This window comes from Triticum aestivum, chromosome 5B, assembly GCF_018294505.1.
Source record: "Triticum aestivum cultivar Chinese Spring chromosome 5B, IWGSC CS RefSeq v2.1, whole genome shotgun sequence".
Lineage (NCBI taxonomy): Eukaryota > Viridiplantae > Streptophyta > Magnoliopsida > Poales > Poaceae > Triticum > Triticum aestivum.
Genome location: NC_057807.1, coordinates 615,789,536 through 615,805,028, shown reverse-complemented (window position 1 = coordinate 615,805,028; position 15,493 = coordinate 615,789,536). Strand labels below are relative to the sequence as shown.

Here is a 15,493-nt window from a genome sequence, read left to right as displayed (position 1 = left end):
TTTTTTGCTGGGGTTTTCTTTGTTTTTTCTTTTTACTTTTTTGTAGTATTTTAAATTTTATGAACAATTTTCTTATTATGAACTTTTCAAAAAAGTTTGAATTTTTTTGATTTCGCAAACATTTTTTGGGTTCGCGTACATTTTTTAATACACCTTTTAAACTTTGTGAATTTTATTTGAATTCACGAACGTTTTTGCATTAGTGGTTTTTTTTTTGAATTCATGAACTTTCTCCGGATCCGCGAACATTTTTTTAATTCATGAACTTCTTTTAAATTCTTGATTTTTTTTCCAAATTCGTGTTCTTTTAAATCAAGGTATTTTTTTGAATTCAAGATTTCTAAATACTGTTTGAATATACTGAAATTTAATCTATAAAAACTAAAATTGTTTTTTTCCTAGTATGACCGAGCGAACAAGCTACCTGGGCCATCTACTCTCGGGCGCTTAAAAAAAAAGTAAAAGAGCGGTGACGGCGACGCTAACCCTATTGGTCGCCGGAGCGAAGCCGAGTGCCAGCGCCCCGCGCCGCCACACCCCATCCCTCCCCAGGCCGGCCGGCACCCAACCTGAAGCCCTCCTTACAGCACCGGCGTACGATCCCGTCCCGCCTCCTCGGGTGCTCTTCGGTCGTCAGGCAGCACGGGCTCAGGGCGACAGAGGCACCCACATCCGGCAAGCACGGCGGCGTTCGAAGCACGCTCCACGGCAAGTCGGCGACGGCAGCAGCATCGTGAGTGTTCCAAATTCCGATCCTTCACAATTTGTGATTTTCCCGGTTGAGAGGAGAACAGAGGATAATTCTTGAAGTTCATCGATTGATAATTCATTGTTGGCTGTTTGCATTCGTCCACTGGTTCATTTTGTTGTGTTGAGACTTGGGTAGAGCACAGTGGTAGTGGCCAAAAGAAGAGGATCAAGAGAAGCAGCGTTGAATTTTATGCATTTCAGCTTCTGCATCCAACCTTTTTGTATCAACCATCCACTATATATCATGTCTTGTATTACTGTGAACTTCCATTTCTTATATTGTTCCCACCATGGCCTGATTGAATGATTGTTGCCTGCTTGCTGAAGATGAGCAAAACAGACAGTGGCTTCCTATTTTCCATCACAGCCCAGCCAATCATCAACTTAGTATGTTTGTATCAATGCTTGCTAAATATGGGCGAAACACTCTGTTACTTGCTTGTTTAGTACTGCAGTCAAGGTGTTTGATTAAATGCATCTGAGATGAACAACAGGACCCAGGTGCTTTTGGTGTTGGTAGATTGTTCTGTTTTCTTTTTTACCCTTATAGCATCAGAAATGATTTGTTCTTGTCACTCTCACAATACATGCTGAAGTTAAATATAGATTTCAGTACTTCGCTCTGCTATTTTACTTGTCTTGTGCTTTACCATGGAGCAGGTTAATCCATCGTAGAACCGCATAAAGAGGCTGTTTCAGTTGCGGTAGCAGCCGGAATGAAGTTTAGAGTTGTTTGCAGGAAGGTGTACGATTACGTGAGGTACGATCTGAAAGAGATCGCCTTCCCGTCTTCTCTGCCGGACCCTCCGGGCACCAAGAGGCGCCCTAAACTCACACTGAAAGAAAAATGGTGTATCCTCAAGGAGGCATCTAGGCTGTATGGGGCTTCCTGGGTCAGGGACATCGGTCCAGAGCTCAGGCCGAATGATTACAAGAAGGCCAAAAAGGAATCTGATCCCAACATTACTGACGAGGGTAACACTAAAACTGAACCTACTGTGCTTGAGGACCTCGCGGTGGCAGCGAGGGGTGGGGCCGAGACTCTGAAGCCTGCGCTGCGGCGCATATACATGACCCGCGCCTCAACCTACACAAGTGCAGTGAAGAACTATGTGGAGACCTATCAGGAAGGGCTGAAGGATGTGTTGGACGAGAAGGCTGGAAACGGTCACCAGCAAGGCAATGAGCCGATGAGATCATCGACGTCGCCTCCGCCCCCGCAATCATCATCATGAGCTTGTTTCAGTATGTGGGGAAAATGTCATCATTAGGACTCGCAGTTCAACATTCATGAGCTTGTTTCAGTTTGTGGACAGCTGTGTAGTCGGGTAGAACAGATAGTGATGCTTATCACATTTCCTAAAATTTTCTTTCATGTGTAGGTCTCTGATCTTGTTTGTCTACTGATCAGGGTTATGTGAAGTGTATTGTACATTGTTGCTATGGACATTGTTATTCGGTTTGTTTCAGTTGATGGACAGACAAACAAAAAGTGATGCTTAGACAAAAAGAAAGAGAACATAGTATGATAGTATGCTAGTTAGATCTCTCTTGCCGGTTGATTTTTCAATCATGTAAGTTAGAATGGGCATCCATGTGCAAACTCTAAATTGAGGCCTACTCCCTTCGTCCGGTGAAGAGTATATATTTAGCTTTAAATTTGTCCACAAAAGAGTCTACTTCTATCTTCCCAATGCACTTTAATATAAAAAAAAGAATGTTTCTCTCTTATCACACGGTAATCAAGACCAATAACATTATACACATGGTCTCTTTAATTTCTACATGCACTTAGCTCATTGGGGGTTGGGTAATTAAGGAGGCGAGAGATGGTGGCTTGTACCTTTCCGATGCATTTTTTTACTCCATTCCATCATTTATCCTAAAATTTCTATATGTACATTTTTCACAGGACGGAGGGAGTACTAACATCCTCATAGGGCCGAGTTAGAAGTAGTCATGCCGATTAGGGGTCATGTTTGGTTGCAAGGGCTGCTTGTCCCTGGGTCGCCTAATTCATCCCGATGTCTGCTATTCTCAAAACTCTTTGTTGTTTACAAGTACACACCATGAACACTACGATCAGATAGTCCCTTATGATAACTTGTTCCTACCAATCGATCGTCGAAGATATATATAGAAAGATGAACGTAATGACAACACATGAAGGGGCAGTACTATACCCATACGCACGTTTAGTTATACTAAGACTTGATGTATGGTGGTTGTTGGTCTCTAGCTTAGCTAGTCTAATGGGAACCGGGAAATTCCAATTTGCAAGGAAGTAGGGTAGGTAGCTAGGTCAATAATCATAATCATTACCGTATTTGCAAATATTTCTTTGCAGGAAGCAGCTTGTTCCATCAATTCCAATAAACGCTCACGCTCATCACCGGCTACCACACACGTGGATCAGAGCAATTGTTCCAGAGTAAGGCACTGCAATCGCGTGCATACATGATACATCAGCAGTCATCAAGAGTCATGGCCTTGTTTAAACCAGCAAGCACAATGGTGACATGTAAGAGCAACTTCAATGGAGCGACCCATTTCGTCTGTCCGCGTCCGTTTGGGTCAGCGCGGACAAAAGTGACGGCCCAACGCGCCGATCCAAACGGACGCGCGTCCGTTTTTCGTCCGCGGGCGACCCATTTCATGCCCAATTTTAAGGCGGATTTACGTCGGCGCGGACACGAGACGGACACGCACACGCCTACTCCTCTCCCCGGGCCCGCCTGTCGGTGGAACCACCACTATCCCCCCCCCCCCCCCCCGATTTTCCCCAAAAACGCTCCCACCCCCGCGCGCCCCCGCCCCCCAACCAGCCATGGAGGACGCCATCGACCTCGACCTCGACGCCGCCCCCGGCCTCGCCTCCCTCGCCTCGTCCGGCGTCGTCGCCCCTTCCGAGAAAGGCAAGCCTCGTGCCCCGCGCAAGACCGCCGCGGCGGCCAAGCCGAAGAAGGCGCTGACGCCCGAACAGCGGGCAAGGGAGTCGGCCAACAGGAAGGGCCGGAGGCACGCCGCAGACGCGAGGGATGAGGCCGCTGCGCAGGCCGCCGCCGCCGCCGCCGCGCAGCAGGAGTTCACCAAGGCCCGCGTCGCCGCGGCAACAGGGAGGCGCTCTACATGCTTGGGGTAAACCCTAGCCAGCACGGCCTCATCCAAGCCGCCGTCACCGCGGCCAGCACCGGCTCATCGGCGTTTCCTCGGATGGTGATGCCCGACTCACCCCGCGCATCGGCTTGCAACCCGGTCCCCGGCTTCCACGTCTACCCGCAGGCCTCCCGCCTCTCCGGGGAGTGCTCACCCCGCGCATCGGCTTGCAACCCGGTCGCGCCTTCCACGCCCGCGCCCATCGACCTCAACGCCACCCTGGTGGTTGGTGGCTCGTCGTCCGGCTGCACGAGGAAACGCGCGCGACAGGCGCCGGCCGGCGGTCTCCCGGACGCCCATAACCTGTTCGAGGAAATGTCGTCCACCGTCGACGAGGACTACATGCAACACCTCATCTTCGAGGGTGGTGCGCCGGTGAAAGGATCGATATGGTTGACTAGAGGGGGGGGGTGAATAGGCAACTAACAATTTTTAAGCTTTTCTTTATCAATTTAAACCTTGCAACAAAATAGGTTGACTAGATATGCAACTACGTGGACAACCTATATGATGCAAAGACAACTAGCACACAAGCAAGCAATAGATACAACACAAGTAAGCTTGCAAAAGTAAAGGCACGAAATAACCAAGAGTGGAGCCGGTGAAGACGAGGATGTGTTACCGAAGTTCCTTCCTTTTAAAGGGAAGTACGTCTCCGTTAGAGCGGTGTGGAGGCACAATGCTCCCCAAGAAGCCACTAGGGCCACCGTAATCTCCTCACGCCCTCACACAATGCGAGATGCCGTGATTCCACTATTGGTGCCCTTGAAGGCGGCGACCGAACCTTTACAAACAAGGTTGGGGCAATCTCCACAACACTTGGAGGCTCCCAACAACACCACGAAGCTTCACCACGATGGAGTATGGTTTCGAGGTGACCTCAACCGTCTAGGGTGCTCAAACACCCAAGAGTAACAAGATCCGCTAGGGATTAGTGGGGGGAATCGAATATCTCTTGGTGGAAGTGTAGATCGGGCCCTTGTCACCCAATACCGAGCAAATCAACAAGTTTGATTGTCTAAGGAGGGAGATCGGGCCAAAATGGAGCTTGGAGCAACAATGGAGCTTAGAGATAGAAGAGGTAGTCAACTAGAGGTAGAAGACGCCCCTTTTATAGTCATGGAAAAGATCCAACCGTTATCCACATGTTCAGCCTGCGACATGCGGTACTACCGCTCCAGGAGCGTGGTACTACCATGGAGGGCCACGGTACTTTCGCGGCAGCAGCAGAGGCCGGGACTTGCCTGACTGAGTGCAGTACTACCGCTTGCACGGTACTACCGCTCCCCCTTGCGGTACTACCATAAGGCAGGAAAGTCAAAGCCTACGAAGAGCGCGGATGAAATAAAATACATCCGTGCCTACTTCCGCTGAAACTGAAACAGTGCAAAAAATCCGACGCGGTACTACCGCACACAAGGCGCGGTACTACCGTGGAGACGCGGATGTAAAAAATTACATCCGCTCCTACTACCGTGACTCAGCGGTACTAGGCATGAGGGCCACAGTACTACGACTCGGGAGGAGCGGTACTACCGTGGCCTCCCGCGGTACTACCGCGCATGACGTGCGGTACTACCGTGAGGGCGCGGATGTAAAAAATTACATCCGCCCCTACTACCGTACCGGAGCAGCACTAGGCCTGGGAGCCACGATACTAAGGCTCCAGAGGAGCGGTACTACCGTGACCCCCAGCGGTACTACCGCAGGTGCTTGCGGTACTACCGCTCCATAGAGCAGTACTACCGCAAGTACAACAGTAGCCGTCAGATTAAGCACAACTAGGATAACGGAGAGATGCTCCAAAGTGCAAGGGAAAGGAAGGACATGTGTATGTGTTGATTCCACCCGAACCTTTCCGACGCGGACCCCCTCTTAATAGTACGGCTCTCCTACGACTCAAATCCACCAAAGAGAAACGTAGAACAACGCCGTCTTCAATAGTCTTCGAGGGGCACCGAATCGTCTCGTGCCTAGAGATGAAGCGTCTGAGAAACTAAAGGCACACGATTAATCCGCAAAAGCATTGTCATCAATCACCAAAACACTTAAGGGATACATATGCTCTTACAGCCGGGCGCTGGCTACGATCCTGAGGAGACGCAAAGCCAGGATGGCCGCGGGGTGTTCACGCGGGCCGCTGGCTATGATCCCGAGCTTGAGGCGGAGAAGCAAGCCAAGATGCTAGAGATCGAGGCCGCCAACGCCAAGACAAAGGAGAAAGAAGTGGCTCTTGCAAGCATGATGACCGGGGTGGAGATCATGAAGGTGGAGCTCAACGCCTTGTCGCCAAGGAAGAGGCCGTGGTTCGAGAAGATGCAGGCCAACATGCTCAAATTCAACGGCGAGTGATCTATGGCGTCGAGGGGCCATCTTTTTTGTATGCCGGCAGGTGTGCCGGCATGACCACGGGAGCCGCGATGGCGTGGTCGAACGCAAGTCCCACCATTTTTTGTGTGCTGGCATGTGCGCCGGCCGGCTGGCGAGTGCGCCAGCATGAACTGTGGTGCTTTCTGAGGCCGGCATTGTATGCCTGCGCTGGCATGGTGCCGGTATGAGACATGAACGATGGCATGATCGGCCGCGGGCCTTTTTTATTTAAAAGTTGAATGCGGACATGAAATGGATCGGCGCGTTGGACGCATTGCCGACCCAAATGCAAAACTGGACGGACGACGGGCGGGAGGCCAACCCAAACGGACAAAAAACGGACAAATGCGCCGTCCGTTTGGATCGCCCCTTTTGAGTTGCTCTAAGGCTGCTCCGCCTAGCGACGCGGGCTACTCCGTTGTCACGGCAGACATATGGAGCACGCGCTAAGCCACTTGATCACGGTTCAGGCCACCGGTCAACTAAAGTTCTTTGCTTAGGGATCATGGTGATCAAATTTGGTCACTTTGATCAAGATGCATTTTTCATACATCCGTCAAACTAAAGGCCATCCAAGTGACCACATGGCAGCTCATGTGGACCATTTTAATTACCCAATAAAATAGGTTCAGATGTGTCGTGTATGTGTAAATGTTAGCGTAAATTTGACAAGTGTTTTTGTTATGGCGCTGCTAGAAGGAGGGTGCGAGAGAGCCGGCCTGGAGCCTTTTGCCCATGGCCGGGCAAGAAGGAAGGAATTTACTTCTTAATTCTTGCTTGATTAGATTGATACATCTCCTCTCTTTATATAGAAAGGTTTACTTGACTCCCAAGCAAAGCTTACTTGACCCCTAAACAAATGATTCTTATCTCTAATTAACCCTAAGACTAGCGGGCTATACCGCTAGCCCAGTCCCATTAGGCCCATTACATACTCTAACACTACACCCCACCTGAACATGCAGCTTGTCCTCGAGCTGCAGCCTAACCAACTTATAACCATGACTCGAGGCAACACAAACCTAACATCTAAAAACACGCCTTTTACATCTTGGGTTGTTTTATTACTCTCAATCTGAAATGGACCAGGACCTAATTCATCCCGATGTCTTCTATTCCCAAAACTCTTTGTTGTTTACTAGTTATAAGTAAGTACCACATGACATGAACACTACCATATCACATAGCTCCCTTCTCGTAACTTATTTCTACCAATCGATCGTCGAAGATATATACAGATAGAGGACCATAATGAGGGCACATGATGGGGTAGTACTATGTCCGTACATACGTATAGCTGTAGTAAGACTAGTTATATGGTGAATTGGTGATTGATGATTTCTAGCTTAGCTATTAGCTAGTCTGATGGGATCTGGGAATACTACATCTTTGGATTCCAATTCATAGGGAAATAGGGTAGGTAGCTAGGTCACTAATCATAAACATGGTTATATTTGCACATTGTTTCTCTGCGGGAAGCACCTTGTTCCATCAATTCTAGTAAATGCTCAAGTTACTCACCGGCTACAACACACACATGGATCACAAATTGTTCAACAGCAAGGTAATGCAACGTGTGCATACATTAGTAGTCATAAAGAGTCATGTTCTTGTTTAAATTAACCCGTAAGAACAGCGGTGGCATGTAAGGTTGATCTGCCTAGCGTGCCCAGTGGGTAGGGCGAGCTATTCTGTTGGCGCAGCAGACATGTTGAGCAGGCACTTACCCACTTGATCATGCTTCAGGCTACAAGTAAACTAAAGTTCTTTGCTTAGGGTTCATCATGGTCAAATTCTGTCACATTGATCAAAATGCATTTTCCATACATCCGCCAAACTAAAGACCATCCAAGTGACCACGTGGCAGGTCATATGGGCAATTTTACCCAATAAAATAGGTTCAGATGTGCCGTCTATGTGTACATGTTAGCATAAATTTGACAATGTGTTTAATGTCTTGAAAGTAATTTTGTTTTGAAGCATAAGTAGATTTATTTGTAATCTTCAGTAGACCAAACACCAGGACAAGTTGTAGAGCAGTTATATTCAACATCAGGTTAATAAAGAAACAAAAATAAATCGGCAATAGCATATTTCGAGTGCTTCAAATCAGTTGGAGACGTAAGTTGCATCGAGGACAGCCAAAGGGCTATAATGTACAGACATTGAACATTTGGAGTGAAACGTTGCTGGGAGAAGCCATGTTGTTGAAGTCTCCCGCGACGCGACCAAACTATGATCTGATGTGTATGGTAAGAGACTACATGCCGATGCGCTCTAATCTCAGATTTGAAGGACAATGTTTGTTAACTACCAAAACCATAAATAAGATTCAAATCGTCTTTGCATGTATAACTCATCATCTATTTTCTTAAGTGTCTCGTGTTGTATAAAAGAAACTAAATACCACACACATTCAACTACCCATATGCCGAGATTAAGATTGTATCGAGATTTATACATGGATAGTTGTATCGACTAAGTAGCATGGATAGTTGTATCGACTAAGAGCATCTCCAGCCGTGCCCCCAACAAGGCCCCCCAGGCGACTTTTCGGCCGCCGGCGCCAACAAATCGACCCAGTCGCGCCCTCAGGGGCCCATTTTTCGCCGGCTCGGTCCGAAATTGGCGCCGGCGGACCCAACCCAAACCCGCGCGCTGGGGGGCGCTCGGGGGCGCCGGGCGAATCGTTTTTGGCGCGAAAGCCCGCCTCGTCTTCTCCCGACGCCTCGGTTTCCTGCGGGGAATCAATGGCAAGGCTGCCGCCGATCAGTTTTGCCATTGATTCCTCACGGGCGGCGCGTCACGGGGCGGCGCCGACGCCTCCCCTCCCTCGGACGCGTACACACGGGCGCGACGCGGCTATATATGGCCTCGCTCGCCTGTGATGAGTGCCACCTCTCCACCTCTCCCCGAGCGCCGCCGCCGATCTCTTCTCCCCAGCCACCCCATCTCCCCGATGGCCGAGCGTTTCCCCGGAGACGAGGCGGTGGCCAACGGCTTCGGCCGCCGTTCGCTCCGCGAACAGGAATCCTGGCTCCTATTCCAGGCGAACATCCCGGTGCCGCCAAACATGCGCGCCGGGCCGACGGGCTGGAGGCTCAGCAATAGGGGAGTGCCCATTCCCCCGTTGCCCAACGATGTTGCCAAGCCATCCTACTTCGCCAACGAGGTCGAGATCGCGCGCGCGTCCCTCACCGACGCCGAGCTCTCCCTACCCCAGTACGCTGCTGACAACCACGCGGCTTGGGAGGCGTACTTCGAGCGCCGCCAGCAGCAGCGGCTGGCGTCCACCAACGGGGCACCGGTGGTCGGCGGTACCAAGAACAGTGAGGGGCGCCACCTGTGGTGGGGCGTCCCCGGCCGCACGCTTGAGGGCGTGCTGACGCATCTCGAGGGCGGCAACAACCCTCCGTTGGCGTACCCCCCGGCGAGGGCGGCCGCCACGGCGCACCGCCGACGGGACGGGCAATGGGCGCCAAGGAGGTTCGGCTCCTCCTCCTCTTCCTCCTCGTCATGTTCTTCGTCTCTATCCTCCGGCACTCCGACGCTGCTCGGCGTCAAGGCCGAGCCCGCGGCGGAGACGCCGCTCGACCTCCGCTCTCGCAGCGCCGGCATCGTCATCAGCGAGGGCGGCTGACGCGCCTCCTCGTCGGTTCCTCCCCCGCACTTCGTCAAGCCGAAGACGGAGCCGGGTCTTGCGTCGGTGAAGACGGAGCCGGGGCTGGCGCCGGTGAAGGTGGAGCACGGCGAGGTCGAGCTCAACGACGACGCGGCCCTCGAATGGGCACGCCAGGACTCCCTGAAGATGGCGAGGGAGCGCCAGTGCGCCGCCCTGCGGCGCTTCGCGCAACGCCGCCGAGGCCGCGACGAAGGAGGAGTCGTCATCATCGATGACAGCGACGACGACGACGACGCGCCGCCGCCACCAGCCGGGGAGGGGTCCAGCAGGGGCGCCTGAGTCAAGGAGGAGAAGGCCGACGATGGCGGCGATGACGGCGACTTCTCGGCCTTCAGCTAGTTTTTTTGATTAGTTTTTACATGTAATGGCGACTACTCGACTTAAATCAGCAAATATAAGCCCAAGTTTGCCGAAATTTGGTGTATTTTAGCCGAACTTAGCCTAAATTTGCTACACGTTTTTTCCCCGCGCCTGGGGCCGGCCCTAGGGGCGGCGGCTGGGGGCCAACTCGCCCCAGGCCCATTTTTTGCGTCGGGGCACCCCCAGGCGGCGATTTTAGGCGCCCCCTGGGGGGCCAACGGCTCGAGATGCTCTAAGTAGCATGGGTGGATGAGAGATCACATGCAATCTCTACTCCTAATGGAGCAGGTGGTGAATAGTCTTCACGGTTTTTTCACTGTTTTTTTCGTCCTCCCTCCCACCTCCCAATTTTGTTGGTTTTTTTTCGTCGGTTTTTTACTCACCCCCTCCCACCTCCCAATTTCATCCGGTTTTTCTTCGTCCCACCTCCCACCACCCCCTCGTACTGGTTCTTTTTCTCTCCACTCTTTCCTTGCAAACCAGTAATTTCCTAACATACAAAAGATCACGAATCTATCTTTCCTTACCCGAATCAATCGCTCCCTACATCAGTGCATTTCTTTATTATGAAAACTAACACGTAAATCTTAACGCATTGTAAAAAAATCCCGTTATGGACCTAATAAATTTATTGTGGAATCTGTACGTCGTCGCATTGGTTCTTTTTCTCTCCACTCTTTCCTTGCAAACCAGTAATTTCCTAACATACAAAAAATCACGAATCTATCTTTCCTTAGCCGAATCAATCGATCCCTACATCAGTGCATTTCTTTATTAAGAACACGTAAATCTTAACGCATTGCAAACAAATCCCGTTATGGACCTAATTAATTTATTATGGAATCTGTACGTGGTCGCATCTCTCCCCTCGTGAAAAAATCGCATCCATCTCCCGTTAAAAAGGAAAAGAGAACATGAACGATCAATCCCACACCCTGCATCTCAGTAGCAAAAAATCGCCCCCGCCTCTTCTACTGCGCCTCGCCGTGTGCTCGTCTCGACCCATGCCTCGCCTGCATGGCTGGACGCCGCCGTCTCCACCGCCACGTACAAGAAAACGGTGGGCAGAACCATCCATTCAAATCGCACACCCCCACCCTCCTCTGCAATCCCTAGCCCCGCATCACCCTATCGCTTTCTCGCCTCTCTTTCCCCTCGATGTAGATGGTGCCGAGCGGCGGTCTCGAGCACTGGCAGTGCCGCCCTCTCTATCTTCGCCGCGTTGAGAGATGGGTCGAGGCTATCGGCGGTTCGCGCCCACGATTGGGCCACCTCCGGTTGTCGCGCACCACCGGCTCGTGCCCGACCCTCTCCGCTTTCGACCTTCCGGCGACCACATCCCTCCGCGCCTCCATCCATCATCCACAAGGCCACTCCCTGCACCCACTCTCCTAATTTCTCCATACCGGGGGACAATCACCGAAGATCCAAGTTGGCCTGATATCAATTTTTTTATGTGCTTTCTTTATCAGTTGGTGATGGGAATGGGTTCCAATTTCTCTATCTGACTGTGGATTCGCGGGCAAGAAGCGCTTCTACATGCATCCTCCTGTCGGTCCCTAAAGTACCAAGGTAAATGGTTGATACTGCGTTTGTCTAGGATGATATATGTTGGCTCTGTTCCGGTTCATCTGAGCAGTTTGGTGACTAATTTGCTGATTATTTAATTATATTAATTAAATGAGTCGGGTGTATCGTCGTGCATTTATCTTGCCAGTAATGTTCTGTGATGCTCTGATGCACTTTGGGAAATGTTTATCTTGTCTTCAGTGCAGAACATTTGTTTATTAATGCATTAGAAGAATCCTTGTTACTACCTTGAACCTGTTTTATTACTGAAGTAAGTACCCAACCTCTAAATTGCTACATTACCTTGTAGATTGTATACGCTCATTCTCTTATGATTTTGTGGTGGTATATACAGTGTTCTGAAAACTTTATTTGCTAACATTATGAAACGCATGCTTTTGGCAAGATATATACTTGCATTTCGTGAGATTGATAGTGGATGCATCCGAAAATCAATTGACAACCCGATGCATGTTATTTTTACGATTGACAGATATTAACTTCAAATTTATGAGATTGATAGTTGGAGTTATGTTCTGAGGAGTTCTGAACATGTGATTTTTGGGAATGCTTAACCAGTTCATCTTTGGCCGTTGGTTTTATTTGTATTTGAGACAAGAACATAGTTTCTGAGTTACTTCATCAGTGTGCTTCGGTTTTTTCTTTGTGCATGCCTAGGAGCTGGAATGCAAGTGCACGTGCGCCAGGTGACAAGTTTAACATGGCTTTTGTCTTTGTTCCCGCTGGTCTAGATACATATGTTTTCTTGTCCGTAGATAACTAGATATTGATCGTGTGTACAAGGATGCAATAAGCTCTGCAATGCTACGGTATTTAACAGTAATATATAGCCTAAATAGGCTATGCTGATTGGCACTAAAGTTGAGCTAGCACCGCTTGATTATGTTACATGTAATCGCCAAGATCTCGTCAGCGGCGTCACCTCTTTCATGTGCTTTACTGCATCACATAAGTCGTGTCTCGACAGCAAAATTATAGGAGTAACCGGTCCTGGTTGCACAAACCTTTAAATAATAATAGGGCCAGGCAGATTAAGGAGTTCGCTGACGTGAAGAGTTGGATTGTGTGATACCACCATTCAATTGCGCCATTCTTTTGTTTTTTAGGAGGAAACGACAGGAGAGGCTTCTACTGCATTTAATTAACAAAAGATATTAATGTTACATATTTACAAGAGGGGTGCCACTTGTTTGTTGTTTTGCCTCAGTTGCTCTTAACGCGTTCCTACCTTCTGTCATGCGATGCCAAAGGCGTTTCAGGAGGCGTTGCGCATGATGGAACATTGGTGAGTCACAGGTGCACCAGGTCATCATGGCCTCCAACAGTACCACATGGTACGTTGAGGTTCACGCATCATTAACAAGTTGAAGATGAAGTTGTGTGAGTCATAAATTGGAGTGGCTCGTGATTCTGTATGTTAGCCCTTCCTTGTAGGTGCTTCTCAAGCTGGAGGACAACATATTAGTCAAGACATTAGGGATCCTCATTGATGTTTTATCTCTCGTCTGCACTTATTTTGTTTGCTCCAATTCTATATATTCTCACGAGTAGATGAGGTGTAAGCATGTGCAATGTAGTTCCTTTTTGTACATATGGTGATTGATTTCTTCTTTGGTAACCCAACTAACGGATGGTAATCAATCTTCAAATACCAAAACCAAACATATAAGGCAACAATCAATTCACGTATCACAATCAGATTCTTCTTTAGTACCCAGCTTAACTCACGGATGGTAATCAATCTCCAAACAAAGGAAACAATCACCGTCGTTTACCTCTCGCCAATGTTACATAAAAATAACGCTGAGAATTTAGATGTATTGTTTGTCATGGAGCTGTGGCTAGCCGATTTACATGAAATTAATTCCCTCAGTTGTGGTGGCAAATATAATACACATAATCCATATTGTTATGCACTAGCGCGTGTGCGTGTGAAATAGATGGATTATGGTCCCGTATCCAATAAGATGGATGTGTGTATGTTAGAGAGAGAGAGAGAGAGGGAGAGAGGGGGAGCGAAAGTGAGGAAGAGGGGGGGGGAGAGTGTGTGTGTGAGAGAGAATTTGATGGTAAAAAAGGCCGCCAATGTCACTTGATATGTATGAGAATATTAAATGTAATATTAACATAATTGATATTGAACTCTTAAAGTTAATGTAGTCCCGTACCCAATAAAATGGATATGTTTGTGTGTTAGAGAGAGAGAGAGAGAGGGAGAGGGGGAGAGAGAGTGAGGAAGAGGGAGGGCGAGAGTGTGTGTGAGAGAATTTGATGGTAAAAAAGGCCGCCAATGTCACTTGATATGTATGAGAATATTAAATGTAATATTAACATAATTGATATTGAACTCTTAAAGTTAATGTAGTCCCATACCCAATAAAATGGATATGTTTGTGTGTTAGAGAGAGAGAGAGAGGGAGAGGGGGAGAGAGAGTGAGGAAGAGGGAGGGCGAGAGTGTGTGTGAGAGAATTTGATGGTAAAAAAGGTCGCCAATGTCACTTGATATGTATGAGAATATTAAATGTAATATTAACATAATTGATATTGGACTCTTAAAGTTAATGTGGTCCCGTTGCAACGCACGGGCGTTCTTCTAGTATATACAAGACTCGTGAGCAAAACACAAACGTAATAGTATTTGTTTCCTTTTTCTTGTGTAGATATTTAGTTTTCTTGGAAGACGAAGAATTTGGTTATCATCTCCCATTAACTGTTTTTTTTCTTCGGAAAGGAGGAATACCCATGATCTCCCGGTCATTGTATCTTGATGATGCAAACAACCAAATTATTACAGGTTAGTGAAGTGCATGAAGAGAAAAGAAAAACTAGTGACAATGAGAAAGAATATGTCTACAACATCAATGAAACTATCCAATGGTGACGGCCGTTTTATTTCAATTTTGTCAACATTTCTTGAAAAAACGTGAACAATTTTTCTTAAAAATTGCGAATAATGCTTGAAAACTGTGAAGAAACTTTGAAGTCGAACAAAGTTTTAAGACGTGAACAATTTTTGAGAAAATTGATTTTTTTTAGAAACATGAACAAACTTTTGAAATTCCAAACATTTATTGAATTTTTTATATGTGATGAATTTTCTTAAATATATATTAAAAAATTGGTAATATACGCTAAACAATTTTTAAAATACACACTGAACTTTTTTGTTATACAGGCTGAACAATATTTAAATACACATTGAACACTTCTGTGATATATGTTAAAAATATATTTAAAACACATTGAATTTTTTTATATATATGTTGACCAATTTTAAAATAAACAATGAAAATTCTTTTAATTATGTCAAACATTTTCTCAGTATATAGCATGAACATTTCCTTAAATACACGATGAACATTTTGTGTATAACACACAAAGACATTTGTATAATACACGGGAAAAATGATGAAAAGATAAAAAAGGAAAAACGTAAAATAAACAGAAACGGAAAAAAGCAAAAAAGCAAAAAAGAAAAGAAACAGCAGTGCGACCCATGGGCCGGCCCAAACTGGGGCTTCGGGGGGCTGAGCTTCAAATCAGTGGTTCATTTAGTCCCACCTCGCGTGAGGAAGAGAAGGGAT

At 47.8% G+C, this 15,493-nt stretch overlaps 1 protein-coding gene across 1 annotated transcript; it reads left to right on the top strand.

Moving 5' to 3' along the window:
• The first annotated feature begins 439 nt into the window (after positions 1 to 439).
• Positions 440 to 2,260, top strand: LOC123117190 (uncharacterized). The gene is made up of 2 exons (XM_044538011.1): positions 440 to 733; positions 1,411 to 2,260. The coding sequence occupies exon 2, from the start codon at positions 1,467 to 1,469 to the stop codon at positions 1,983 to 1,985; it is 519 nt and encodes a 172-aa protein (XP_044393946.1). The 5' UTR covers positions 440 to 733; positions 1,411 to 1,466; the 3' UTR covers positions 1,986 to 2,260.
• The last annotated feature ends 13,233 nt before the right edge of the window (positions 2,261 to 15,493 follow it).

Coding starts and splice junctions, on each gene's coding strand:
- LOC123117190 (XM_044538011.1), top strand. CDS start 1,467: ATGAAGTTTAGAGTTGTTTGCAGGAAGGTGTACGATTACGTGAGGTAC.